The sequence below is a fragment of the Phacochoerus africanus genome, chromosome X, assembly GCF_016906955.1.
Source record: "Phacochoerus africanus isolate WHEZ1 chromosome X, ROS_Pafr_v1, whole genome shotgun sequence".
Classification (NCBI taxonomy): Eukaryota; Metazoa; Chordata; class Mammalia; order Artiodactyla; family Suidae; genus Phacochoerus; species Phacochoerus africanus.
Window position 1 is genome coordinate 59,886,387 of NC_062560.1, and position 27,950 is coordinate 59,914,336.

General features: G+C 51.3%; 1 protein-coding gene across 2 annotated transcripts; it reads left to right on the top strand.

Annotated features, from left to right (window-relative positions):
- The first annotated feature begins 452 nt into the window (after positions 1-452).
- Positions 453-27,718, top strand: NALF2 (NALCN channel auxiliary factor 2). Of its 2 annotated transcripts, XM_047764614.1 has the most exons (4): positions 453-1,464; positions 10,333-10,371; positions 24,314-24,485; positions 24,874-27,718. In XM_047764614.1, exons 1-4 carry the CDS (start codon positions 604-606, stop codon positions 25,257-25,259), a joined length of 1,458 nt encoding a protein of 485 aa, XP_047620570.1. In that variant the 5' UTR covers positions 453-603; the 3' UTR covers positions 25,260-27,718. The 2 variants fall into 2 exon arrangements, with proteins under 2 accessions (XP_047620570.1, XP_047620571.1); XM_047764615.1 differs by lacking the exon at positions 10,333-10,371.
- The last annotated feature ends 232 nt before the right edge of the window (positions 27,719-27,950 follow it).

Below are 27,950 nucleotides of genomic sequence, written 5' to 3' on the forward strand. Positions count from 1 at the left end.
GGCCGGAGGGCCTAGGAGGGCGCGAGCGAGGCAGGGAGCGGCGCGGAGCGGGCTGCCGGCGGGCAGACGGGCGGGCGGGAGCGGAGCAGCGCGGCGCCGGGCGAGCGAGTGGAGCGGAGCGCGGCGGCCGGGCCCGCACGGCGGCGCTGAGGGGCGCAGAGCTGCGCCGAGCCGAGACGGCCCGAGTGGAGTGCGAGCCGGGCGGCTGCCGGCGCGGAGTGGAGTGGCGCGGAGCCCAGGGCAGCTGAGGGGCCAACACTATGAGGAGTGCGGCGCCGCCGCCGCAGCCGCCACCGCCCCACTGCCCCGCACCGCCCCCCGCCGGGACATCGGGCAGCGCCTAGCGGGCCGGGCGGCCGCGCCCGGGCGGCGTGCGAGGGAGCGCGGGAGGGGCTGGGGGACGGCGCGAGCGCGCCCCGCCACTCCGGCCTGAGCGGGGCCCCGGGCCGGCCGGCCTGCCTCGCCATGCAGCCCCCGAGGTAGAGCCTGGACGGCGCCGAGGAGCGCGGAGCGGCGCGCAGCCCGCTCGCCCGCCCGCCCGCCCGAGACGGCCGTCCGGCCTCGCGCCTGCCTGCTCCCTCCAGCCCGGACCCCCCCTGAAATATGTTCAGGGGCGCTTGGATGTGGCCCGGGAAAGACGCCGCCGCGCTGACTATCTGCTGCTGCTGCTGCTGCTGGGCTCCCAGGCCGAGCGACAAACCTTGCGCCGACTCCGAGCGGGCGCAGCGATGGCGACTATCCCTGGCATCCCTGCTCTTCTTCACCGTGCTGCTCGCTGACCATCTGTGGCTGTGCGCGGGGGCCCGGCCCCGGGGCAGGGAGCTGAGCAGCGCCATGCGGCCGCCGTGGGGGGCCGGCCGGGAGCGGCAGCCGGTGCCTCCTCGTGCGGTGCTGCCACTGCCGCCGCCGCCGCCCGGCCAGCCCAGCGCGCCCCCGGGCACCTGCGGCCCGCGACACAGCAACCTGACCAAAGCAGCCCCCGCCGCCGGTCCCGGGCCGGACTGCGGCGACGTCCCAGAACCCACGGGGCTGGACGCAGCTTGCACCAAATTGCAATCTTTGCAGAGACTTTTCGAGCCGACCACCCCAGCGCCCCCTCTGCGGCCCCCGGACTCCCCCTCCCGTGCCCCGGCCGAGTTCCCCACCGCCAAAAAAAACTTGCTCAAAGGCCACTTTCGGAACTTCACTCTTTCCTTTTGCGACACCTACACGGTCTGGGACTTGCTGCTGGGCATGGACCGCCCCGACAGCCTGGACTGCAGCCTGGATACCCTGCTGGGGGACCTGCTGGCCGTGGTGGCTAGCCCGGGCTCCGGGGCCTGGGAGGTGTGTAGCAACTGTATCGAGGCGTACCAGCGGCTCGACCGACATGCTCAGGAAAAATATGACGAGTTCGACCTCGTGCTGCATAAATACTTACAGGCAGAAGAGTACTCAATCCGGTCCTGCACGAAAGGCTGTAAGGTAGGGACTGGCGTCTGCGGCCACAACGGCTGCTTCGGCGGCGGCGGGAGCGGCGGTGGCTGTGGGACCGGGATTTCCCCCTCATCTCCCCATCACCCCCACCGTTCTCAGGGCTTCACGAGGAGTGCTACCTTGGGACCCTCCCCGGAGAAGGGGCCTCAGGGATTCAGGTCAGGTAATCACCTGACCAGGTTCTATTAATTCTGGGTTTGGGCACCATCAGAACTGGGGCTTCCTGGCGCCCGGCCCCCGCATGAGGAGGGAGGGGTCCCTGGGTCCCAGGGGCTGGCAAAAGGATGGAAAGAGGGATATGGCTCCCCCAGCTCCCATCCTCAGCCGGCCGTGCCCCTTTCCTTTCCTGAACTGAAAAGTCTTGGGACTGGCTGGTGCAGGGGAAAGGCCAATGGGTGGGGGGGATATTTGGCGACCTAACCCTCACCCTTTGGCCCCTGCCAGTGGGCGAAAGGAGTGGGTGCTCCTGGTTATGGGGCACAGCACACTGTTGACCTTATATGACCTGAGGTGGCTGGTCAGAGCCTAGACAGGTGGACGCCTGTTTTCTCCCAAGGAGGGAACCTGCCAGCCCCTCTGCCCTGACAAAAGAAGGAGCTGGGAGCCAGGCACAGCAGCTTGTGGGAGGGCCACTGAAGGCTGGTGCATTACAAAAGTCCCAGTGCCTTCCCTGCGCCCTGGGGTGGCCGTGGAGAGAAAGCTGGCTTTCTGGCTGCTGGGGACATCCAGAGGAGAGGCGAGGCCGCTGCGGAATGGGCCTGCCTAGGGCAGAGCTGAGTGTTGAGAAACTTCTTGACCCTGAGCAGGGTTGTTGTGGACATTGGGTGTGTGGTGACGCGGTGCTACTGCCCTGTTCGAGCAGCTTGGCCAGGTGGCCTGCCTCTGAAAGGAAAGAGAACAGCAAGGTCAAAGGGTCAAGTGAAGAGGAGACCAGGTGGGGTGCTGGCCTCACCCATTCTTGAGCTGGGGGCTGAGAGCTGGAGAAAGAGACACTTGCCTCCCCCTGAGGCTTTGGGGAGGGGCAGAAAGTGCCCTTTTCCATCGAACGTGACCCCTGTGGACTTCTGCATGGTTCCACACTCTTGGTGGGCTCCTTAGGGATTTGGGCAGGGGGTTGGGAAGGCCAGGGGTAGCTCCTTGCTCCTGACTTCACTTTCTCGTTCTCCTTTTTCCTGTTCTCGTAACCTAGCAGTCTCCCTCCCGCCTCCCTCAGCCTCAGCTGACTCACTGCCTCACTCACACTACCAAATGAGATATTCCACTTCTTAAAGGTGTACAGACAGATAGACACACACACACTGCCAAACAGTACCACCACCACCCCAGGCAAAGTCACAAAGAGATAGAGAGAGGTCGTCACACCCAGAAACAGTGCCACAGAAGCTTACATGGTGTCGTACTCACACACATCTCTCCAGGATGCCAGAGACACACAGGCAGAAGTACTGTCACATTAAAAAAGGACACACTTTGTCATATAGACATAGAGACACACATCCTTGATGTCAGCCACAGATACTCAGTGCGAGCAGAGGGATGTGGGCCACTAGCAGATGGAATAAAGGATGTCTGTTTTTTGTGGCCTTCCCTCCAACCCCGTGGCCCCGCCTCCCCCCCCCCCCACACACACACACAATCTCCAGGATGAAAGACAGACTGTGCCACAACTTCCAGTGGGGTTCTCTCCAGGTCATAGTTGGCTTCAAGTTCTGTCTGATCCAGCACTATGTAACAGTTCCTCATGTTGATTATTTTTACCAAAATCAGTTTGGTGGAGGAGAAAGACAACTGATCTCTTGGATTCTGGAGGTCCAATTGACTCTACCACTTGTTCGTAGTGTGACCTTGGGCATGTCACTTCATGTCTCCAAGCTTTTGTTTCCTTGTTCGAAAAACAGGGATAATAATCCTTGCTCTGCCCACATCCTGAATCTTTTGTGAGATTGAAGAGGTAGCTAATAGCATTTTGTAAGAATAATGTAACTCCGGACAGTGATGTCGTGCTTAGGGTTTGCAGCCTTTCTCACTTATATGATGAGATCACTACTGCCTGGGGAGGCTGGTAATGTCAGCACCATTAGCCCCATTTTACAGATGAGGAAACTGAGGTACGGTGTTGGGGGGGGGGGCTCAAGCAGTTTACCCGAAGGCCACTCTGCTAACGAGCAGGAGTGCCAGACCTCCAACCCGCATGGCGTCGGTGCTAAGCCCACGCTTTTGCCATGATCTCTCTCTCATCAGGTTCGCATTGGCCGGGGCCCTCCCTATTCTCCTTTGTCTCCTTGTCGCTGTCATGCTCTCCCTCTCTCTCTCCCTCTCAAGTGAACTCCGCCTGCTCTCTTGCTGCCTGCTGTGCCGGGAGAAGGGCAGTGCCAGCTCCACAGCTTTCTTCCTGTCTTTCCCACCCTCTCCAACTCTGTCTCCCTCCACTGAGGCCTACACCCACAGGCCTCTCGATTCCTGCTATATTACAGGCCCTACAGGAAAAGACAGCCCTGCTCCCCTCCTTCCTGCAGCCCCTTTCTCTTTACCCCAGTGCCCCGCCTCTATCCTAGACCTTTTTTTGCAAATCCCAAGCCTGCCCCTCAGCTCCAAGCCCTCCTGTCCAGCCTTCCCCCGAAATGATCCCTCGGAGGTAAGGCTCCATCATCAAAGTTTCTCGTGGGTAGAGAGCCCACAGCCCCCTACCAGAGCGAGGAGGCTCCCCCTGCTGCTGGAAACCAAACCTGGAGCCTCTGCTCCGGGGCCAGGTGACCCCCATCCCCAGAGACCTGTCCCAGGCATCTCAGTTAGATCTTTCCTGGGCAGCCCCAGAAACCCTTTTCTCTCCCTTTGCAATATCTGCCCCTGTTTTGGGCCACACAGGGCCCCACGCATCATACCTGTCCTCACTGCTGCCTGTGACACCTCCCAATATAGTACCAGCTACCACATTTCCTTAATGTGCGACTGACTTCCTCTCGCACAGCAGAGCGATGATAACTTAGGCAGACCAATGCCCATCCCCATCCTGGCCTCTCCCAACCCTGGGGCCACGCTCCACCCCTCCCTTACCTCCCTGTGCACGCAGCCCCTGAAGTCCTTACCACCCCCTCTGCTTGGCCCTTCTGGCCCTGCGGACGGTTTATTAGACCCCACCTCACTCCCCCAACCCTCTCCATCTCCCAGCCCTGCTCAGCCCCACCTGGTTCTGATGACCTCTGCCCCTCCCCTACTCCAAATTCAGGATAGTTTTATGGGGGCAGTGGTGGAGATGGGGACAAACCCCAGCCTCTTCTCTAATGGCTCTGATCCTAGAGGGGCTACGACTCCCAAGAGAAGGCTAGTTCTCAGCTCTCTCACCAGCCGTAGGGCCACATCCATAAAGGTTTAGTGGCAAGGAAGGAAGTGATAGTTCTGTTCTCTTCTGGACTGGCCCACACCCACCTGTGTATTAGGTTCTGGGTCTCACACAGAGCAAAAACCCAAGTTCTCCCAGACAGAGTGGAAGGAGCTGTTTCATCTGGAGAAGAGGAGACTCAGGCAGCTGTGGTTTCCGACTTCAGACCTCAGAAGAGCTGTCAGGGTGCAAAAGGAGAGGCACGCCCTGCTTTGCCCCAGAGGGACTTTGTGGTTAGAACATCTTGTGTTCAAACCCAGGTCTGTTCTGTATTACTTGTGTGACCTTGAGCCAGGGACTTCAGCTCTCTCAGCCCCACTTTTCTCATCTATAAAATGGAGTTAATTCACCAGAACAGCCCTATGAGCTCATTATTAAGTCTGCCCAGTACCTAGGTGTGGCATATCAGAGCTATTAACAGTTTTTCCCTTCTCAAGAGGAAACTAACAGAGTGCCTTGAGAGGAAGTGAGTTCCTGCTCCCTGGGGAAAGGTCTGGCCTGATTCAGGCCATCCCCTGGAGGAAATGCTGTGGAAATGACTCTGACTCCAGATTATAGGGCAGGTTGGACCAGCTGACCTCTGAGATCTGTGTCAGCTCAGAGTTCAGGCCAGTGAGCAGGGCCTGCTCCCTGAATAGCAGTACTGGAGGGGAAGGGCCAGGGAAGGAGGCCTAACACTCCCACACAGGGGAGGGGGCTGCCAGAGCCAGCACCTCGCCTTCTACCCATACCCGTTGGGGCCCTGCTCTTCCTCCACTCCAGCTGGCAGCTGTTTCTGCCTCGCTGCCTTCCTCTCTCCTCCCACCTGCCACAGCTTTCCTGCCAAGCAGGACTCCCAGGCTAATGCTGGTGCTGAGAGCAGAAAGCTTGGGGCACCAGGCAAAGGGCAGGAGCCCCAAGTTGGCAAGTGGTCCCTGTTGTCACTCAAGCTTGCAGGCGAGGAGCAGCACCCCACAGCCAGCCTCCTTGTCCTAGGATTTTTGTGGGCAGAGAAGGTACCCTGGTCCATGTTTAGGAGTTGGAAGAAGGGGGAGGCAGTCAGGAAGCAGCCTCCCAGGAACCATAGTGAAGCCTCCACTGAGGAGGGGCGTCCAGGTCCACAGAAGCTCATTGCCCAGGATCAGGGTATTGGGCTTCTGGGAAGTGCCAGGGAGCAAGAAGAGGCTGTGTTTGTAGCTCAGACAAGGATAATGGGGATTAAACATGGGAGTGGGTATGTGGCCTCATGCTGCCTCCACCTCTCCAGAACCCCTTCGCCTCCATCCTGGCCCATCCACTCCCAATCCCCATATTCCTCCCAAGTTTTGACCCGCACCCAGCACCCCCCCACCCACATACCAATGACCCCACAACCTTCCTGGTCTTCTACTAGAAGGTCACCCTAGACCCTTGCCACACCACACCCGCCCCTCTCTCTCTAATCCTTACCCCCACACTTAGACTCTTCAACCCCCGCTTCTCTCCACAGTTACCTCCACCTACTCCCACCCCTGCCCTCCCCCCAGCGCCCCTCCTTGCTCCCTTGTAATGGCAAGCCCTTTCTCATCTCCAATCCTGCTCCACTCCCATCATCTTTCACCTCTATCTCACACTCACCCAACCTTTACCCCACATCCTATCCCTCTTCTTGCCTCATCCCCTAACCCTCGCCCCTGCTCCCGCCGCACTGCACCTCTTGCCCTGGTCACCTCTGTCCCCTGACCCTTCACATCCCTCATACCCCATTCACACTTCACCTCTCTGATCCCCATCCCTCCTCCTGCCCCCCGTTTCAGCTTCTGGTCCCCTCTTCTGTCCCGTTTCTCCCTCTCACTCTTTTTCTCCTTCCACCTTCTCTCCTCCCCACTCAGGGTGGACGTGTGCGCGTATGCATGCACACACACTTAGACACATAGACACACACACAGACATACGGTCTTCTTCATGGCGACTTCCCATCCTTCCCACAGGCTGGTGCCTGACTACTATAGTCACCATAGCAACGGGAACCTCCAGGAAGGATAAACTGGTATCTCCTGAAGGTGGGGGCAGGGGGAGTTAGGTGGAGGAAGGGAGCCCAGCAGCCTCCCACCCAGTCTCATGTTCTGGCTGGAAGAGTCTGCTGAACACAGTGGAGGTGATGGTGAGGAAAGGGAAGACGGTGGGTGGGGCTGAGATTAACAGGGTGTCAAGGATCTCTGAACATAGCACAAGTACAAGAGGGTGCCTCTAAGCCACTTGGGTGCATGTCGGTCTCCTCCCCAGGCATCAGCGCCTCAGGGAAATGGCACACCCACCCTTCAGTGTGTGGGTGCGTATGTAGGACGGCACCTCAGGCTCGAGGGTGGGAGTTCGCCCTAGAAAAACTTCTCTCTCAGGGCAGTTCTTTTGTGTTCCCACCCTCTGAGGCTGTTTACCCGCTGCGCGACCAAGCAGACTAGGCATCAGACCTGCCCCTTGCCCCCAGCCCACCTCTCAGCCACGTGTGGATTCCAGCTGCAGGTGTATTCTGGAAAGCCAAGGGCAGCTTCTGAGGGGTCTCTACAACTGTGGGCCTCCAGAAGCACCACCCTCCAATCCCGACCCAGGCGGCCCCTGGGGAATAGGGAGATTGTGTTCCTGTGGATACAGGTGTGCAGAACAGGGAGTGAACAGGGATGCTGGACCAGGCTCTTCTCCCCAGGCATGAGAGAGGGTTCAGAAAAGCCTGAATTTTTGACACCTCAAGCCAGGTAAGTGGTTAGAGGGGAGACCAAGGGCACCAGATGAGCTGCAGCTGGCCCTGGGGAAAGAAGGAGTTACCACAGAGTGACAGGGGCTGCCAGGGCCAAAGCTCCTTTTTGAATGGATTCTGGAGAAAGGAGCTGGAACCCAAGCCACACGTCTCTGGGCCAGAAGGAGAAGGCACGCTGGCGCCAAAGACGAAAGGGAAAGGGGAAAAGAAGACTGCCAGCTTTCAAGTGCCTGGGAGATGCCAGGGGCTTTATGTGCGTCCGTGAACTCATTTAATCCTGGCAGGCAGGTACTCTCATTATCCCCTTTTTACAAATGTGACAACTGAGGTTCAGTGAGGGCAAGTGACCCACCCAGGCCACATAGCTAAAAGGTGGGGGGACAATCATACAAATCCAGGCTACACCTGTATAAAGAAAATTTTAATAAGCTCCCCCAGCCGTCAGAGGCAATGCCCAGCTGGCTACTGAGAGGCTGGAGTGAGAAGCTGACCAGCCACGAGGGAAGGCCAGCAGCACCTACTGACAACCTGTAGGGCCCCCCTGGAGTGTAGGGTGTTCAGTACCCTAGGCTCTTGCCTCTGAGCCTTAGTGGCAACCACCAGTGTCCTCTTGGGACAGTGACAGAGGATGGGCATGTGGACAGGAAACATTTGCTCCCTCCTTTTTCCTTAGGCTCTGCCAAGGAGGTGGAGGGAGCTGGGCTCCTCTTGCCTGGAAGGGAAGGTGTCTGTTATATTCTCAGCCCCAATCTGCTGGAAGGACTAATCAGGGCAGGAAGGGAATAGGTCCCCTAGGCAGGCCTAGTGCAGGCCTGAGCCCCACCCAGCACCTGCTGGGAGAGCCAAAAGAGGAAATGGTGAGACCTTGTCACCCCAGAGCCTGCTGAGGCCTGGCCTGGGCTTTGGACACCCAGTTCCCACGCCACGGTTTTGGTGAGGCTTCTCTTGGGAATAAAAGGAAGTGCCAACTCACCAAGCCCTGCCTGGAGAAGGACAAGTGGTGGTGGAGAGTGTTACCATTGTTTCTTGTCTTTGTTTTTCGTTTGTTTGTTTGTTTTTGTTTTTTTGCTTTTTAGAGCCACACCCACGGCAAGTGGAGGTTCCCAGGCTAGTGGTCTAATCAGAGCTACAGCTACCAGCCTACACCACAGCTCACAGCAACACTGGATCCTTGACCCACTGAGCAAGGCCAGGGATGGAACCCACAACCTCATGGTTCCTAGTCGGATTCGTTTCCACTGTGCCACAATGGGAACTTTTTGCATTTGGCTTTGAGCAGATAACATGGCCACCTGACTGATCTGTGCAAGGTGAGCATATCTGCTCGTTGCTGAACTCAACTGAAACTTCCAACCACATTAATCCTTCAGAGCTATTATAGATACAGAATATTTTTAAAATACTTCTTTTTTCCAATTGCCAAAAAAAAAAAAAAAAAACCCAAAGGTGTAATTTTGAAAAATAGAAATGTATCAGGCAGAAATTCCCAGAGATGCCCTTAATGTTATATTGCATTTCCTCCTAATATGTATTTTTGTGGCATAGTTCTTTACTGTGGTAAAATATACATAACATCAAATTCACCATTTTAACCATTTTTAGGTGTGCAATTCAGTGGCATTAAGTATATTTGCAATGTTGTGCATCCATCTCCTCTGTTCATTTCTAAAACGTTTTTATCGCCTAAACATAAAGTCTTTACCCATTAAACAATAACTCTCCATTCCTTCCTCCCTCCAGTGCTTGGTAACCTCTATTCTACTTTCCATCTCTATGAATTTGACTATTCTAGGTAATTCATTTAAGTGGAATCATACACTCTTTATCCTGTGTCTGGCTTGTTTCATTTAACATAATGTTTCTGAGGTTCATCCATGTCGTTCATTCTTTTTACAGTTGAATAATATTCCATTTTCTGGATATACCACATTTTTTAAATTCATTCATCTCTATGGACACAGGTTTTTCCACCTTTGGGTGATTACAAATAAAGCTGCACCACCAATATGAACATTCTTGGACAAATTTTTATGTGGCCCTATGTTTTTGTTTTTTCTCCACCCTTTGGCTATTGTAAATGCTGTTGTAAACGTTGGTATACAAGTATCTGTTTGAATACCTGCTTTCAATTCTTTGGGGTATACATTCAGATGTGGACTTGCTGAATCGTGTAGTAATTCTGTATTTAACTTTTTGGGGAACCTCCATACTGTTTTCTATAGTGGCTGCACCAATTTATATTCTTAAGAGCAAGGAACAGGGTTCCAGTTTCTCCACATTCTTGTCAACACTTACTCTTTTCCATGTTTTTTTGATAATAGCCATCCTCATAGATGTGACCATATATTTTTATATAGTTGAAATCATACAGTTTTTTACTCTGCTCTTTTTAACTTATTGCTAAAGTTATACTGAGTATCTTTCCATTTAATTAAACATTCACAAACATCATTCTTGATGAGTATACAATATTCCATCGCATGAATATAGTGCAGTTTCTTTAACTAGTCCCTTATTGTTAGGTATCTACTTTCAACTTTTACTATTATAAATAATGCTGTGATGGATATCTTTGTTCATAAATCTTTGTCAGCTCCATGATTCCTTTTTTCTAATAAATGCTATCTCAATCATTTTTTCTTATTTCTCTACTTTGCTGACTCTCTTGAATCACAAAATAATGCACCCTTCTTGTACTGAATCTAACAATACAGAGGTTTATCAAGAAAACATTTAATAATCCTCTTGTTCTCTCCGCTCCCAGTCCAACTGCCCTGAGGTCATTGATGTCACCAACAATTTGGTGAGTATCCTTCTGTCCCTCTCTCTGAGCATAGATCAACATTTGCACACAAAATGACTTTTTCTTTCCCTTGTTTTGCATACAGTGGAAGCATATACAATAATTCTGCAGGATGAATGATGGGGACTATTCTGACAAAATCAAAGAGCATTAACCTAAGGCTTTTGACATATGAATTTCTTTCTTACCAGTTTTTTCCCTTGGTGGTTGTAGTTTATACCCTCACCAAAAGTGTGAGACTAATTTACCACCCTTGTCTAGTACTGCATATCATATTTTTAAAACTTATTTGGAGCTGAAAAATAGTATAGCATTGGCTTATAATTTGCATTACTTAGGACATACATTTGTTTTTCTTGTTTATGGGCCATTTGCATTGTCTGTTTTTATTATTGATTTATATGTACTCTTTTATATGTATTAATGATTTTTTCTGATTACATTTGTGGCAGGATTTTTTTTTTTCATTTATTATTTGAATCTTAGAGCCGAAGGGAGGGCATGGGAAAGAAAGGAACTATCTCAGGCACTTTTTATATAGTTTCTCTCACTTAATACTTACATCCGTCTTGTGAAGTACATGTATATTTATCCCCATTTTACATTAAGAGAAGGCAGGAGTTCCCGTTGTGGCGCAGTGGTTAACGAATCCGAATCCGACTAGGAACCATGAGGTTGCAGGTTCGGTCCCTGCCCTTGCTCAGTGGGTTAACTATCCGTCATTGCCGTGAGCTGTGGTGTAGGTTGCAGACGCGGCTCGGATCCCGCGTTGCTGTGGCTCTGGCGTAGGCCGGTGGCTACAGCTCCGATTTGACCCCTAGCCTGGGAACCTCCATATGCCACAAGAGCGGCCTGAGAAATGGCAAAAAGACAAAACAAATAAATAAATAAATAAATAAAAAAGAGAAGGCAAACTCAGAGAGGTTAGGTAACGAGCTCAAGGTCATCCAGCTAATAAGAGTCGGAGCTGGGATATGAATCCAGGTCAAATCCAGGGATTCATTTGCCAGAAGGCAATGGTACTACCCAATCTGTACCAGTCTGATTATTCTATAGGTAAAGCTTTGTGCACTAGTTACTTTGCAGACATCATTTACAGGTTTAGGATAGGTGCTTTTTTATCTTCATTTTTCAGATGAGGAAAGTATAGATCAGGGAATTTAAGTAAATTGTAAGGTCTCATAACTGGTGACTGTTTGAGGTTAAAGATGTTTGACCCTGTCTTCTCCCCATACGGCTGCCTCCCTAGGGACCATCTTCTTGGATCCAAATTGAGACCTAGAGAGGGAGAGTACTTTGCTTACAGTCACATAGCAAATTAGTCACTGAGTCCCTACCTCTTACAGAGGACCTGTCCAAATTCACATAGCCAGTTAGAGGCAGAGCCAGAATCTGAACCCAGCTCTGACTAACTCTCCACCTAATGCAGCAAAGGCTTATAAATGAAAAACATTTATGGAGCAAGCTGGGGAGAAGGAGCAATTAGGTAGAGTGTGTAGCTGCACTGCAACCTTTCTGGAAGAATGGACTCATATTGGACAGTCTTCTAGCACAAGGCAGTTCCAGAAGCCCTTAAATGACAAGACCTAGGATAGGAGAACTCTTGTCCAAAGGCAAGAAAACCCTTCTACGAAAACTGCCTTCCCATCACCAGTTGCCAAAGATTAGAGTAGGAACAGTTGCCTCTTTTCAACACTGTGTGTGTGTGTGTGTGTGTGTGTGTGTGTGTGTGTGTGTGTTGTGCATGCATGCATGCCTTTAGAGGAAAGAAGAAAGAGGGTGCTTTGATGGGGGAATGGAAATGCTCATTTCTAGCCCCTAGTACCCAAATGTTCTTCCCTCCACACCCTCTTACAAATAAAACCTTACTCACACGGGGAATAAGCTAAATACACTGTAGAAAAATCACTCTCCCTTCCAGTCCTAGAAATCTTTCCCCAGTTTGACCTGAAATTACATCAGAAAGATGTGGTTCACTACTTCAATGGTGGTAGTGAAATGGAGGGACCATCTGAAGGAAATGGTGCCTAAGAGCTTGGGCACTGAGGTCCAGGTAAACCTGGCTTCAAATTCCAGTTTGAAATCTGTCTTCTCCATAAAAATTGTTGAGACCTTGAACATATTCTTTCATCTCTCTTGAAACCTCACTTTCTTTTCATTCAAAACTAAGAAATAGGGTCAATTTGAGGCTTCAGTGACAGACAAGATGTTGATCTCTTAAAAGCACAGTGCCTGTGAGATAAGAAGTACTCAAGAAATGGTAATCACCATTATTATTATGGGCTGTGTGGCCTTGGACAAGCTATTTAAACTCTGGTCTTTCCTGTCCTCACCTGCAAATATGTCTCCATCTCATCAGGTGGTTGTGAGGATTCAATGAGTTGATGTCAGTTGCTTAGAACAGAGCCTGGAGTATAGTAAGCACTTAATAAATGGTAGCTATTATTATTCTCACCTTAATTAGATGTGTTTAATCTAAATGACTGCTTAATGCTCAATTGAGATTGACAACACTTTCCCTTAGGAGAATGGAAAGGTAATTTGGGAGCAGGAGGTGAAGTGTCTGGCATGGGTTGTGGGGGGTGGGGTAGAGTGGAAGGTTAGGAGCCAGAAGGCACCTGGAGAGATTGGAGTGAGTGAGAGCACAAAGATGCACTCAGGTAAGGGGAGGGAAGAGGCAGAGATGGAAGGGAATCCAAAGCCTTGATTAACATCATCCCCAGAGACCAAATACAACTGACAGGTCCTTTTATTAGATCTCTGTTCTCCCCAGGCTCTCATATGTTTAGCAAGGCACTGTGTTTGGGGACGGTAGTAAGGTAGGGGCAAGGAGGTGGTTTCACAGTGATCCCTGCAGGAAGCTGGAGATTTCTGCCTGGGCCAGGGCCCAGGACTAGCAGTGTGTGACAGACAGACGTGCCCAGGAGGAGGCAGTGGAATTTTATGCCACACACGTTTGTGTGCAGTGTCACTGGCACTATTTTTGTCGCGGGTGGCCTGCCCAGCTGTTGGGCACAGAAGCCCCCAAAGTTCCTGTCCTCTCATAGTAATTCTTCTCTTTGGCTGTGGGACCACTTTTAATTCCGTTGGCCTGTTAAGCTTACCTGGCCCAAGCCCATGGCCCAGACAGTGGTGATGGAGTAGACGATCCATGATTACACAGTTCAGGGCCTGGGGCTTTGTAGCTGAGTCTGGAGAGGTTGGTCAGGTCAGGTCTTGGGGATTTTGTTTTGTTATTTTTGAGGTTCATGGATGCATATTACTTTATATTTAAGACATAAAGGCTATACACACACACTCTCTCCAGAGTGAAACACTTGTAGCTTTTTCTTATGATATTTATCATCACATTTTTAATGGTATACCAATACTGCTGCTATTTCTTGACTTTCTGTTTTAAATATCTTCGTGCAAACAAAGATACACAAACACACACATAAACACATGTGTATATCTATCCCATATATAGATATATACCCTTGTAGCTTCTATAGTTTTTTCATTTTTTTATTGTCATTATTTTTTGGATACATCCATGGCATATGGAAGTTCCCAGGCCAGGGATCAAATCCGAGCTGCACCTGTGACCTACGCCACAGCTATGGCAATGTCAGATCCTTAACCAACTACACTGGGACGTGATTGAACCTGCATAGTTGTGGAGACAATGCTGGATTCCTAACCTGCTACACCACATGGGGAAATTCTGTCTTTTAAATTGTATATAATGTAATGTCTTTTCTTTTCGGACTTTTTTTTTTTTTTTTGGCTTTTTAGGGCTGCACTCGCAGCATATGGAAATTACCAGGGTAGGGGTCAAATCAGACCTCTAGCCGCCGGCCTGTGCCACAGCCACAGCAACTCGGGGTCCAAGCCACGTCTGCAGCCTACCCTGCAGCTCATGGCAATGTCAGATCCTTAACCCACTGAGCAAGGCCAGGGATCAAGCCTGCATCCTTATGGATGCAGATTCGTTTCCACTGCGCAATGATGGGAACTCCTAATGTCTTTTAAATGATCTAGATCTTAATGGTTACAAATAAAACAGAAGCCCTCTGCTCCAACCCTAAGACTCACTCTTCAGAGTCAAATACTTCCATACCTCTTAGCAATTTCTTCTGATATTTACCTTTACATCTCTGAATGGTATGCCAATTTTTTAATTTTTTTTTGTCTTTTAGGGCCACACCAGTGGCATATGGAGGTTCCCAGACTAGGAGTGAAATAGGAGCTGTAGCCGCTGGCCTATGCCAGAACCATGGCAACTCAGGATCTGAGCCATGTCTGCGACCTACACCACAGCTCAAGGCAACACCACATCCTTAACCCACTGAGCGAGGCCAGGGATTGAACCCGTGTCCTCATGGATACTGGTTGGGTTCATTAACCACTGAGCCATGACAGGAACTCCATAGACTTTTAATTTTATTAGAGGGGGCTTTAGCTCTCTTACTACCAGTGTACACATACTTCCCCTCCTCTCATATAACCGGTATTGTCATACCACAATTTCTGGTTTTAACAGTATTCCATATTTACACCATTATAAATATTGTTCACAGCTGAGTCATGGAGAATACCATGGTTATACTTTTTTTCCTTGGCCAACTTGTTTTCTTGGAGTTAACAATTGCCTCTTTTTTCTGTTTGCTTAGTTTTCTATGATTTTTTTTTGCTAACGCATCCCCAATTTCTCTTTCAAAGCTGTAAAATTCGTATAACACACTGCATAACACATTACTTCCACCTTTTTCTTGGAGCTATCTACCTTGCTCAAGTTTGGGCTAGTTGCTGGAGGCTTGGTTTTCAAGTGCTCATATTTTAAGTACTTAGTAGGTATCTCTTCGGTCTATCCAGCTCCATGTGAAATCCTGAGGGAAATAAGTTAAAATGCAGTCCCTATCCTCAGGGACCCTAAAGTCTCAAGGATATTTAATTCATTCAGATGTCTCTCTAGAAGGCTTGAGCTCCTTCCAGGGATTTTGATCTAGGCTGTGTCTTTGATCCCACATTCCACGCAGAACTTCCCCTCTCCATCTCCACTGAATTATCAGAAAAATATACTATAGTCTCCTAGAAAACAAAGGTGGTCTTGGGCTGCATTAACAGAAACAGAGCTTCTGGGACAGGAGGGTTAATACTTCCACTTGACCCTGTGTTAATAAACTGTATCTGGGGGTTGTGTTCAGTTGCAGAGGACATAGAAAAATAGGAACTTGTCTGAATGTGAACAACCTGCATCCCCCAAAATAATTGAAAGAACTGTGAATGTCTGGCTTCTTGGAAGAGTAGTCTACACATAGCTCTCTCCATTTTTCTTCTCTCACATTCCCTTTTAAGTCGGCTACAGTTTGGTTTCTGCCCCCAGTGGTCCACTTGAAACTGCTCTCACCATGATGAGACTGCCAATGTGTCCTCTTCTGCTGACCACGCCTATTTGAAACTCTCCTCCCCTAATTTATAGAATGCCACTCTCTTCTGTTTTTTTATTCCCAACTCTTAAACCACTCTCCCATCTTTATCATGTTCCCTTCTTCCACTTGAGCTTTAAATGTTAGTGTTTCCCAGGGATCCACTGTTGGTCCTTTTCTCTCCGTGTTCATTCTCCCTAGATAATATCCTCTACTTCCTTGGCTTCCACTATTGCTTTATCAGAGTGAGCTAGGTTATGCTTTAGTAGCAAACAACTCCCAGGTATCAGAGGCTTAATGCAACAGTTATTTCTTGCCCACAATACATGTCTGAAACAGGTCAGCAGGGAGCATTGGTTCATGATGGTCACCAAGAGACTCAGGCTAGTAAAAGGTCTGTTTCAACCCCACTTCCACAGTCAGCAGCAGAGGGAAGAGAATGTGGCACATCTTACAGCACCTCTTAAAGCTTCTCCCCAGAAGAGATGTATGTCATTTCAACTCACATTTCATTGGCCCAAGTAAGTCATATGGCCGTGCCTAATTTTAAAGGGTGTGGGAAAGTATAGTCCTACTACGTTCCTAGTGATTACTTCCTTAACACTTGAACTCTCAAATCTTTACCTCTAGCCCAGACCCTCCTTCTGATCTCAGACCATTATATCTAACTCCCTCCTTGACATTTCTATAGGTCGACTATACTTCAGAGTCAACATGACCAAAAACTGGATTCATCTTCCTCACCCCCAAATCAACTCCTCCTCCTGGTTTCCCTTCCTTAATGAATGAAATTACTATTCATCCTGCCACCAACACCAGAATCCTGGTAGTCCTCCTGTACCCTTCCCTCTCCCTCATTCTCCACATCCAGAAGTTATTCTGTTGATTCTGCCTCCTTCTCTTCTTGTATCCATCCCCTTCTCTCCATTTCTTAATTCCACTGCCACTGCCTCAGTTGAGATCCCCATCATCTCTCACTCAGTTTGTTGCAGTAATCTCCTAACTGGCCTACGCCCCAGTTTCAGAACAGAACACTGAAAAGTTAATCCCATAAGCAATCTTTTAAAAAGCAGTTATTTAAAACTCACTAAAGGCAGTCCATTGCCTATAGGATAAAGCTTGGCTCCTCCTCAGCATCCAGAACATAATATGGGTGTGGCCTTCCACCACAGCCTCATCTCCCATCATGGCCCCCTTTGGACCCTCTAACTGTACTAAACCACCTACAGTGTCTGAAACCGGCACTGTTTCACACCTTTTGGCCTTGCAACTTGCTCATTCCTTTGCTTTAGTGCACTAATTCCTGCCCTATTCCACCTCATAAACTTCTACTCATTTTTTTCCAAGCCCCAACCCCAGCCTCTCTTACATGGAGATGTTTTCCTGTGCTTCAGCCCTCAAAACACAGTTGATCCCTCCTCCCTCTATGCGATCACTGTGCTAAGTACATACTACTTACCCTAGTGACTTCCAGTGATTGAATCACAAGATTGTCGCTCCTGCTCCTTAAAGATAGCCATCTTGTCTTACCACTCTATCATCTGTAGTTGCCCAGCACAGTGTCAGGCACTCGAACAGGTTCAGAAAATGATCGCTGCAGGAAAAAAATGAATGGGAAGACCTGACCCGATTCCAGGAAGTTTACAAATACCTCCTGCAGAACTGGCACGGGGACAGGAGGTTTATGGCCCCAGAAGAGCTAGAGGGAGCCATGAGTAATGCCACAGAGAGGCATTATCTCAGCTCAAAAGGAGGAAGAATTTCTTAAACTGCTAGAGTTGTCTGAAGACATGGGCTACCCTAGGAGAGAGTCAGTGCCCTGTGACAAGAGGTTTATGATCAGTAGCTGGATAGCTTGTGGTAGTGATGTTGGAGTAGGAATGCCAATGGCAGATAGGGAGGTGGAATTATGATTCTCACAGTCTCTTTCATTCTGTGGTGGTTGTGAACCTGCTTCCTCTGCTCACCTGATTGATGCGAATCATTTAGGCTCCTTAAGAGCTGCTCCTGCACTAGGGACACCACTTCTCCACTAACCAGGCCACCCTTGGCCTTGGAGCAGGTGACCCAAGAGGCTTGGAGGTGACTGGACCCTCTGGAACTGCATTGGCTCTGGGTTCTCATCCATCTCTCCAGCCATCTCTGCCAGGCCAGGCCAGGGCAGGCCACTTTGACTCCTGACTGCTCATTCTCAGCAGCAGCAAAGCTGTTGCTTATTTTTACAGCCACTTAAGTAAAGCCATGTCAGCCACGTGGATTTGCCCTGTAATGCCTCTAATCCCAGTCTGACTCTGCTGGTCCCAAGGAACTGCTCCCAGAGTTATGTCCATGACCTCCTTCCCCTGGGTTGGAGAGATTGACTTTGACCTTACCCTGTTCTGATTCAACTCTTTGAAAGCCCAGAATCAGAAATGGGAGCACACTGCTCTTTTCGGACCTGCCCACAAAGGTCCCTCACGCGATGCTACAGTAAAATTGAGGGGAGGGTGGTTACTTGTGTGCTGTGGACAGTGGGTTTCATCCCCAGGCCCAGCCCAGATTGCCATTCTGCCTCCACAGTCTCTGCAGCTGCAGCTCCTGGCCAAGTGTCCCAGGGGTGCATTAGCAGAACAAGCAGCCATGAAGAGAAGGTCTGTGGGGAGGATTTGGATGGGGAAACAGGCCCTAGGGAGGGAAGCAAGTTGGAATCCAAGAAGGAAACTGCCGACTTCCTGGTTGGCAGGAATTGAAGCTCTCCTCTCTGGAGGGTTTTCCAGGCCCCAAAACAAGGAGTTCTGGACGGCCTCCTCTTTCTAAACCCTCTGGCCCTGAGTCTTGGCTGTGGGCTGTGTATGTACACATGTGCTCGTGTGCATTCCCACAGCACCCTCAGGTCCAAGAGAAGTCACATGCTTCTTCACAGAGGAGCATAGGGATGAGAAGGCCCTGGCCAGGGCTCTAAGCCAGGGAGCAGGAAGGTAAGGCTGTCCAGGGCCTCCCACTCCTCCCTAAACTGGCAGCTGCAGAGCCCAGGATGGGTGGGGATCCCCCTCGTCTTACCCGCACCCATTTCCAGAGTGGTTTAGTAGTCCAGCCGGCAGGAGGGGTAGGATAGCCTTCTCAGCTTCCTTTTTGGGTTAATTGGTGTTCCCTCTAGTTACTCCCTGCTTCCTTCCCCTCCCAGTTCCCATAGCAACTTGGCTGTAGCAGCCAGAACTTGATTGAGCCCAGAGGTGGCCTGCTGGAGGTGGGGAAGGGGGTTCTGTAGGGAAAAGAGGGCACTGCCAGGTCAAGGCTTCCCACCCCACCCATCATCTGCCTCCATCTCGAGGGTCCAGGGTGGTTAAGCTCAGAGGGCAGGGCATGAAGAAGAAGCCTTTTCTGCCAGGGCCGGAGTTTGAACAGCCTGAAAGCCCAGTGCAGGCCTGGTTCTCCTCAGCTCTCCTCTCCTCTCCCCACGCCCCTGAGTTTGGAATGCACAGTCACGGCTAGGGTGGTCCAGTAGGAAGAACCCTGCAGCTGGAACCAGGTTTCAAGTTCCTCCCTCTGCCACTATTTTATGTGACTGTAGACAAGTCCTTACCCTTTTTTCCGGGCCTCGGTTTCCTCAGCTATACAATGAAGTAGGGCTAAGTTCTCGGATGAAAGTTACCTGAGATGTTTTTCAAAAACTCCAGATGTGTGGGCCCCTCCCACAAGGATTCTGACTGGGTCTGGAGTGTGATGTGGGCCAAGAAGGAGCATTGTTAAGAAACTCTCTGAGTGATTCTGTTACGCAGCCAGAACTAGAGCAAAAGATCTCCAAGGGTCCTCCAACTGACTTTTGTCTGGTTCTGGCCATTTCTTCCCTGGCCCTACCTGCCCCGCCTCCAGCCAGCCTCACAGCTCTCCGAACCCTGGCTCTCCTGGCTGTTGCCCATCCTTGTGGATGAGTGCCCAGGCCCCCTGCAACTGCCCAAGCACCCCAGCCCCCTTCAGCTCAGTCCTAACACTGATGAGACAGGGCAAGCAACTTAGGCCTGTCAAGGAAAGAGGGCTGCAGAGACCAAGGCAGACTTGCTGCCCAGGTGGTAGCCCTGAGAGCCAGACTTTTTGCCTGAGAAGGACCCCAGACCCCTCTGAAGACCGTGGGCCAGGAATGGCCCCAGCTGGCCATCTATGGGGCCAAGGAATTGAATTACCTCTCAGCCCCGTGTTGCTCTTCTTACTCCTTTCCCCTCACTAGTTCCTTGCCTATTCCCGCCTCACCACCCACAGGCCTGGTGTCTTCCTCAGACAATCTGCTCGGCCCACTTGTTGCCATGGTGACTCTGGCTGGGGCAGGGGGCAAGGGGGCTTGAGAAAGGGTCCGTCTAATTAAGGCAAAAGGCCGCCCACCCTCCCTCCCGCTGTCAGGCCACCCTTCTCCCTGCCCTGCCTCCCTCAACTCCCTCCCTCTCTCCCAGAACAGAGGAGGGCAGTGCCCAACCACCAGAGCCTGTTATTAGGCTAATCACACTTGCCTGGGAGCAGGGCTGGTACTCCAATGCAGCCTCCTCATGTGGGAGCAGGAATCTTTAACTGGAAGAGCCCATGGAGGTCTTGAACCCCAGCGTGGAGCAGTGGGCTGTTTAGGGTGAGGGTCAAGTTGGACTCTGGGTCCAGGCTGCAGAGATTGGGGCAAAGGCTGTGCACAGAGCCTCCTCTTGGCACTCCAGGGCCCACAAGATGGAGCGGGAACGGTCAGTGGGGTACTGGATCCTTAGCACTAGGGATTTCCTTTTATTTCCTGCCTTACTTTTCTTTCTTTCTCCCCTCCTCCTTCTGCTCTCTTATCCCTCTTTCTTAGCCCTGCTTTCTTCTGCTCCCTTCTTCCTCACCTACCTGTATTCTCCTGCTCCCTCTTAAACCCTCATCTTTCTTACTCCATCTTTCTTACCCCTCCTCTTCACAGCCCTTCTTTCATCTCTTGTTTCCCCCCACTTCTCCCCACACTCTGTCTTACCATTCATCTTCTCTCACCCCCACCACCCCTTTACCTCCCTTACACTCTCCATCTCTTTCTCCCCAACCCTGTTTTTTCCTACCCCAACTATAACCACCATTTCTCACCCTCCAACTCCCTACAATTCCTCACCCTCTCTTTCTTCCTCCCCTCCTCCCTTGTGCCCCCTCCCCTGGGCTCCTCTGCCACTCTCTGTAAAACCCTGAACCCCTCTCCTACCCCTCCAGCTCCCTCTTACCCTGCCTCTTACCTTCACTTGTTCATTTCCACCTCCTCTCACCTACTCCCCTCTCACTCCTTTGCACATACCTTTTGTCCCAATAATTGCACTTTTAAGAGTTTATATAAATAAAATTTAACACAGGTGTGCAAGAGAGATGCATATAGACCTATTCGCTGAAGCATTGAAAACCCAGGACCAACCTAAATGTCCATGCCCAAGAGATTGGTGCCCTTTGCCATTTGTTTATACAAGATCATTCTCTGTCCCTTTAGCACACCATGCATGTGTTCACCTCCATACCTCTGGTTAAGTTGTTATCTCAGCCCGAGTGCCCTTTGTCTCATCTCTGGCCATCCTATCTAAAATCCTACGTTGAGGGGAGTTCCCTGGTTGTCTAATGGTTAGGACTCAGCATTTTTACCACTGTGGCCTGGGTTCAACTGAGATCCCACATCAAGCCATTGTATGCCACAGAGAATTAAAATAAAATAATAAAATAAAATAAATAAAATCATACTTCAAGTCCCAGCTCAACTCTTATCTCCACACTGAAATCTTGTCTGGCTTTTCTACTTGCTTCTCTCCAATAGCCAGTGGTTTAGCTTTTCTTATAGTATAGACCATGTGCCATAGTTTTGAGTTAGACCTATCTATCCATGAAAATAGAATTTCTCTGAGAGAGACTTGGCCTCATTTAAAACTTTTGGCCTCAAAACTTTTTTTACATATATTATGGCAAGTACACAATGGTCAATAAGACAGACTCATGTCTGCTTCCATGCATCTCACATTTTAGTGAGGTTGACAGAGAAAAATGAAAGAAGGATGCAGACAAAGTCATACTTGTGCTGAATAAACAATCAAGAAAATGAGTAATGAGGGGGCATTCTCTAGCTAGAGTGGTCAGGGAGACCCTCTCTGAGGTGATGTTTGAACTGAGGCTTCATAGTTGAGAAGGACCTAGCCAGGCCAAAAGTAGGGGGATGGGAGAGCATTCTGGGCCAAGAGAACAGTGCGTGCCAAGGCCACAAGGTGGGAAGAAGTAGGGCATGTTCAAGGAAAAGAAAGAAAACCTCAGCGTGTGGAGCATGATGAGCTGGAAGGGGGAGGTAGAAAATGAGATTGGGGAGACAGACAGGGGCCAAGTTATGCAGGAGTTTGAAGTCTGTACTTAAAATTTTGGGTTTTATTGTAAATGCATTGACGGATTTGAAGCAAGGGAGTAACATGATCGGATGTCATTTTGAGATCACTCTTACTCCTGTGTAAACAGTGGATTGGAGAGAGCAAGAGTGGAGGTGGGGAGGCCACATAGATTGTTGTCCAGGTGACAGATGACAGTGGCCTGCACAGAGTTATGTAAATGGAGGGAGAATCGGCATGCCTTGCAGATGGACTGCATGCAAGGATGCAGGCAAAGGGAGGAGTGATGGCTGACACCTAAGTTTCTGGCTTGAACACCCAGATGGGTGGTCGTGGCACTTAACAGAAGTGGTCAAGACTCAGGGGTGTGGACAGATTGGAGTAAAAACAGGAAAGAATTGGGGAGTTCCCTGATGGCCTGTCGGGTTAAGGATCCAGCGTTTTCACTGCTATGGTGCAGGTTTAATCCCTGCCCCAGGAACTTCTGCATGCCACAGGCACGGCCAAAACACACACACACACACACACACACACACACACACACAACTGAATTTTAAGATTTAGAGCATGTGAAATTTGAGAGGCCAGTGAGATATGAAAGCTGTGTTCCTCAGGGGGATGATTTGCACCACAGCCTACTAACATCCACCACCACCTCCCATCATCCCTCCCTCAACCCCTTGCTTTGGGAAGGGCCAGTGTGGGATTACATTGCCAAAGTCCATGCTCATGGTAGAGTTAATTTGTATTTTAGTGTAAATGTTTAAAGTCTGTGTAAGAAGCTCCGACCACATTACTCAGAGTGTGGTTGAGAGGCCTCTGGCAGCAAAGTCTCCTGGATCCTTGTTCCAAAGGCAGATTCCTGAGCCAACCTCAGTCCTCTTGAAGCTGAATTGGAGGGGCCCATCTGCCTATTTAACAAGTGTCCCAGGGGATTCTGAAGCACACCGAAGTTGGAGAACCATTGCTAGGAGGAGCAACTATAGGAAACTGCAGCTGTAGATACGAGGATTGGGTACGGGCAGAGCTCTGTCCCCATGTCTGGAAGTTGCCTGGGTATACTATTAAAACACAGGTGTGACTTGGCAGGTCTGGGGCAGAGCTCGGGATTCTGTACTTTTCAAGAGCTCCTAGGTGATAGTGATGCTGCTGGTCCAGGTCCACACTTTCAGTAGCAAGGGGCTGGATCAGTGGTTCTCAATGGGAGATGGTTTTGCCAGTCCTGCCACCATGGGGACATTTGGCAATGGCCACAGACATTCTTGGGTTGTCACAATGAGGTGGGGGAGGACACAACTAGCAACTACTGGGTAGAGGCAAGGGATGCTGCTCAATATTCTACAATGCACAAGACAGCCCCCACTGCAAAGAATCATCTAGTCCAAAGTGTCAGTAGTGTCGCTGTTGAGGGACTCTGGTCTTGATGATAGCCAAAGAGTACAGAGCAGGGAAACTTTCTTACCCAGGACCCAGTGCCTGGTACAGGGGCAGGAAGTATACTCGTGAAGTGAACCAGCAAAGCAAAGTTTCCAGATGAAATGTCGTGTCTGCCCACTCCAGGGCAGAAGCCAACAAGACAGAGTATGGATTAAGTAGAGCTTGAAGGCACATGTGATGCTTGGTAAAGCAGATTCCTGTTTTTATTAAAAAAGAACCCCCCACATTTGTATTGCACTTTAGAGTTTAGAAAACATTTTCATGTGTCATATTATTTCATCTACCACAACACCCTAATGAAGTAGAACAAAGATCTCTTTGCTTGAATTTAGAGACTTAAGACCATCAGCCAAAGAAATGTTTGGTGAATTGAATGGAACTAAAATTTACCTCAACATAGGTGACCTCAGACAAGTCAGGACATCTCTTGGGGCCAACTATAAAATGGTACAGTTGGATGGGATGAGTGGTAAGGCCTCATCCAGCTCTGACCTTGGAGTCATTTTGTTATTTTTACCAATGAACAATTTGAATTCTTGGATGATGGGCAGACTGGGGGACTCAGGAGTCCTATGAAACAGGAGTTCTTAGGGTAGGAGGTAGTGGTCTTGACCCAAACCCTTCTCCACCCCTTGGATCCTGGGGTTGGGTCAGTGAGGACACCTCCCCCTCCCACAGTAGAATACAGGTACGCCCTTCCTCACTCCTCTCCTCTGAGGTGGGAAGGGGCTGGTGCCTGGGCTTACGCTCTTTCCTCTCCCACAGGCTGTCTACAAGGCCTGGCTGTGCTCAGAATACTTCAGCGTGACCCAGCAGGAATGCCAGCGCTGGGTGCCCTGCAAGCAATACTGCCTGGAGGTGCAGACCCGGTGCCCCTTTATCCTCCCCGACAATGAGGAAATGGTATATGGAGGACTCCCGGGCTTTATCTGTACAGGTAAAGGCGGGGGCACTGGAGAGGAGAGGGGAGGCCGTGGTGGGGGGCAGGGCAGGCACCGGGTCGCGAGTGTGGGAACAGGGAGGACAGCAGGGAAGTCAGGTTAGGAGAGGGTTAGTGGCTATAGGAGCGGGAAGCAAGGTCCCAGGCTGGGGTAGGGCTAAGTGGAATAGGGGCAGAGAGCAGAGAAGATACCCGGAGTTTCCCAGAGAAACTATCTGGGGTCCCTGGGAGATCAGTGTCCAGAAAGGGAAGGCGCTAAGGGGCAGGGGGAAGAGTCCTGGGCAGCGCTTCCAGAGCAGCATCAGTTCTGACCATCACCCTTCTGGGAAAGGCTTAGCCAGCAGCCCCCTTAGCACCCCACCCCACCTTCCTTATCCATTGGCAGGGTTGCTGGATACTTCGCCAAAGCAGCCGGAAACCAAGTGCTGTGACGTGCAGTGGGTCTCCTGTGAGTCAGAAAAGAAGAAGTTCAAGGAGACTGAAGCCCCCAAAACCCACCACCAGCAATTCCACCATTCCTATTTCCACCACTACCACCAACAGTACCACCACTACCACCCCCGCCACGACCCCCCAGGCCGCCTCAGCCACAAGCCGTCCCTGCTGCCCGTCTCTGGGAGCTCCCGCCTCAGCCCCAGCAGGATCCGGCTCTATGTCCTTGTTCTCATGCTCCTCCATACCATGGTGTCCTTCTCCAGCAGCCAGGGTGGTGGGGGACCAGGGCTGGAGGCACTGCCTGCCATAGATGAGGGCCTGACTCGGGAAGAGTGACAGTAGGGAGGGAGATCAGACCTCCACCACACACGACATCAGCTCCAGCCCCGCCAGGGGGAGGGGGAGGGGGCTCCTCCCGTGGGAGGTGCAGGACCAGGTGGGGGCGGGGAGAAATGGGGGATCACACATCGCCCCCGACCGACCCCCACCCCCAAAGCAGCTCCAAGAGAGCCGCCAGAGGGCCCTAGGGAGCTGCAAAACTCACCCAGGAGAAAAAGGCAGGAGCAGCAGGTGCCTCCCTCCAGGCCCCCGTCTATGGGGCTTAGCCAAAAAAGCGGGGGTGGGAGCTGGAAATGTCCAGCCCCACAGAGAGCCCTGACCCCAGGGAAGGAGGCTGCTTACCCAGCCTTGGCCCTGCAGGGAATGCTGGGGGGCACAGAGGGGAGAAGCTCTTTCCCCCTTCCGCATTCCTCTTGTTGCCAAGATCCTTAATTCCCTCCTGCCCATACCCCTACAGGCAACGGCAGACGATGCAATGGCCCTCCTCCTGCTCCAGTGTTTCTTGTCCCATGTGGGGCCGCCACCAGGAAGGGTCAGGCGGGGACATGAGGTGTACGCAGTTGCAGCCCAGTCAGGGCCCCAGCACCCTAGACGTTGAGGTATCGGAATGGGGTGCAGACTGAGTGGCGGGAGCGAGTGGAGAGAGGAGAGACGCGGGCGGAGGGCTTGGAGAGACGGCCGAGTGGGCCGTTGCCACTTGGCTTGTGGGAGGCGGCTGATCAGTATTGAGGCAGGCTCGAGGACAGCTTCCCAACTCCGAAAGGGTTAGCCTAAGGAGCCCTCTGGGGAAAGAGCACAGGGACTGGGTTCTTGGGCCTTGAAGCAGAAGGCAGAGGGTACGATGTCAGACTGCCGCTGTCTGCAGGGCCATATCTTACAGAAGGTGCACATATTTCCAAGGGCCGCTCTTGCCCTGGAGATCTTGGCCTTGGGGCCAAAGACGTTTCCATTTCTGATCTCTATGGGGAGGAGGGACTTAAGCCCAAGTGGGTCAGGCCTGGCCTGGGTCCCCATACTCCCCCATCTTGTCCTAGCCCAGGCCTCCATGAAGGAAACCCTGGTGGTGTTGCCCCAAGGCTTTCCAGAGATGAGCCTCCCCGATCCCCAGCCCGTCCCCAGCCTACCAAAGAGTATTCATCCCTTCTGATCCCTGACCCCATGGGTTACTATCCCAATTGTGGAACCACCAGACTGCTCCTCACCCTGCAGCAGGGCCCCTAATCCAGACACCCCTGCCCCTTGCTGGAGAAAGTCCAGAAACTGGCAAGAGGACCCGCTGAATAAAGACAGCGTGCTGTGGTCCCTTGGCTGAGAGACCTGAAGTGTTTCATTAGGCCAAAGGGCTGCACTAGAGAAGAGACTCATGGGCCATTAGCCTTGTGCTGATCTCTGAGGAGTGGGAGGCCACATGACCGGACATCAGCAGATCAATAGGAGCAGACAGGAAAGGGAGCCACAGCTGTGTTTCTGGGACTGGCCAAGGGGCTTTCAATGCCAGAAGGGCCCGTGTCACTGGATGCCATGCCAGTGAGTTAAGGGGAGGGGTGGACCTGGAGCTGCATTAGGCAAAACAAAGATGGGGAGGGGACAGGGACAGCTGACTTGGCTGGCTGGGGGATAAATGGGACACCTCCCTGGCAGAGAAGGAATCACTCTAGGGCCTCAGCTGGGTCCCCAGATAGGCTTTGTGAGACTGGGGAGTCCTTCCCTGCCAGTTTTCTCATCTCTCACAGTGTGTCCCCCTCCTCCCAGCCCTGCCCACATACATACTCCTCGTTTTGGCCTTCAGCATTTCAGGCCTAGCCACATACCCTATCCCTAGAGTGCTCTTTTCAGCTGGGGAGGGGAAGAGGTGCTGGCTCCTTTCCAGAGATGACATGAGAGACCCTAGGTACTGCCTTCTCACTCCTGTATCCTCAGGAGGGGAAAAGGGACCAGGAAGTAAAGGGGGAACCTTAGGACCCCAGGGAATGGACCCTTAGAGACTCCCATTCCCTCTTCCCCCTCACCAAGTGCCCAGGAGACCCCTGGCTCAGTCCAGCCCAGGGCCTTGCCCAGTGGCAGGGGAAAGGGGCACCTCACTCCACCTCGAAGTCATTTGACTGTCCCCATCCACCCCACGGCCCAGATCTTCCACCACCCCTCCGGCTGCCCCTGTCCTCCGTCACAGGCAGCAGAGCCGGGCAGCTTTCTTATGCCATTTTCTACACTGTGCTTCATGAGTAGGACTTTCTTGCACTAGTTCCTATGACTGAGTCTCCAAGCTGGATTCCTAGTAGTCCCCATCCCTTCCTCCCTCACCTGGCTATGATTCAGTTGTCGCCCTTTCCTTGCCTCTGTGTTTCGGTGAGAGTCTCTGTATGTGTACTGCTTTCTGTTTTGTTGCATTGTGGGGCAGAGGCCTCTCTGCTCTTGTTTAACCCCATAAAGAAATAAATGGTAAGACTTGATGATAACCCTCTCTTCATGGTTTTGTTCTGTGGTGTCAAGAGCTGCCGGAGGAAAAAGTCTATGGCTTGGGGAGGAGGTGGGGCCAGAGGATGCCGACCCTCGGACCTGCCCTTAGTTGGCTCAAGCCTGGTGGGGGGTGGGGGGCGGAACTCTGTGGTAGGCCAGCCTAGAGGAGGAGGAAGCCCCAACTCAGAACCCCCTGCAAGGATCAAGCAGACAAGTGTTTGTGAAGGAAGT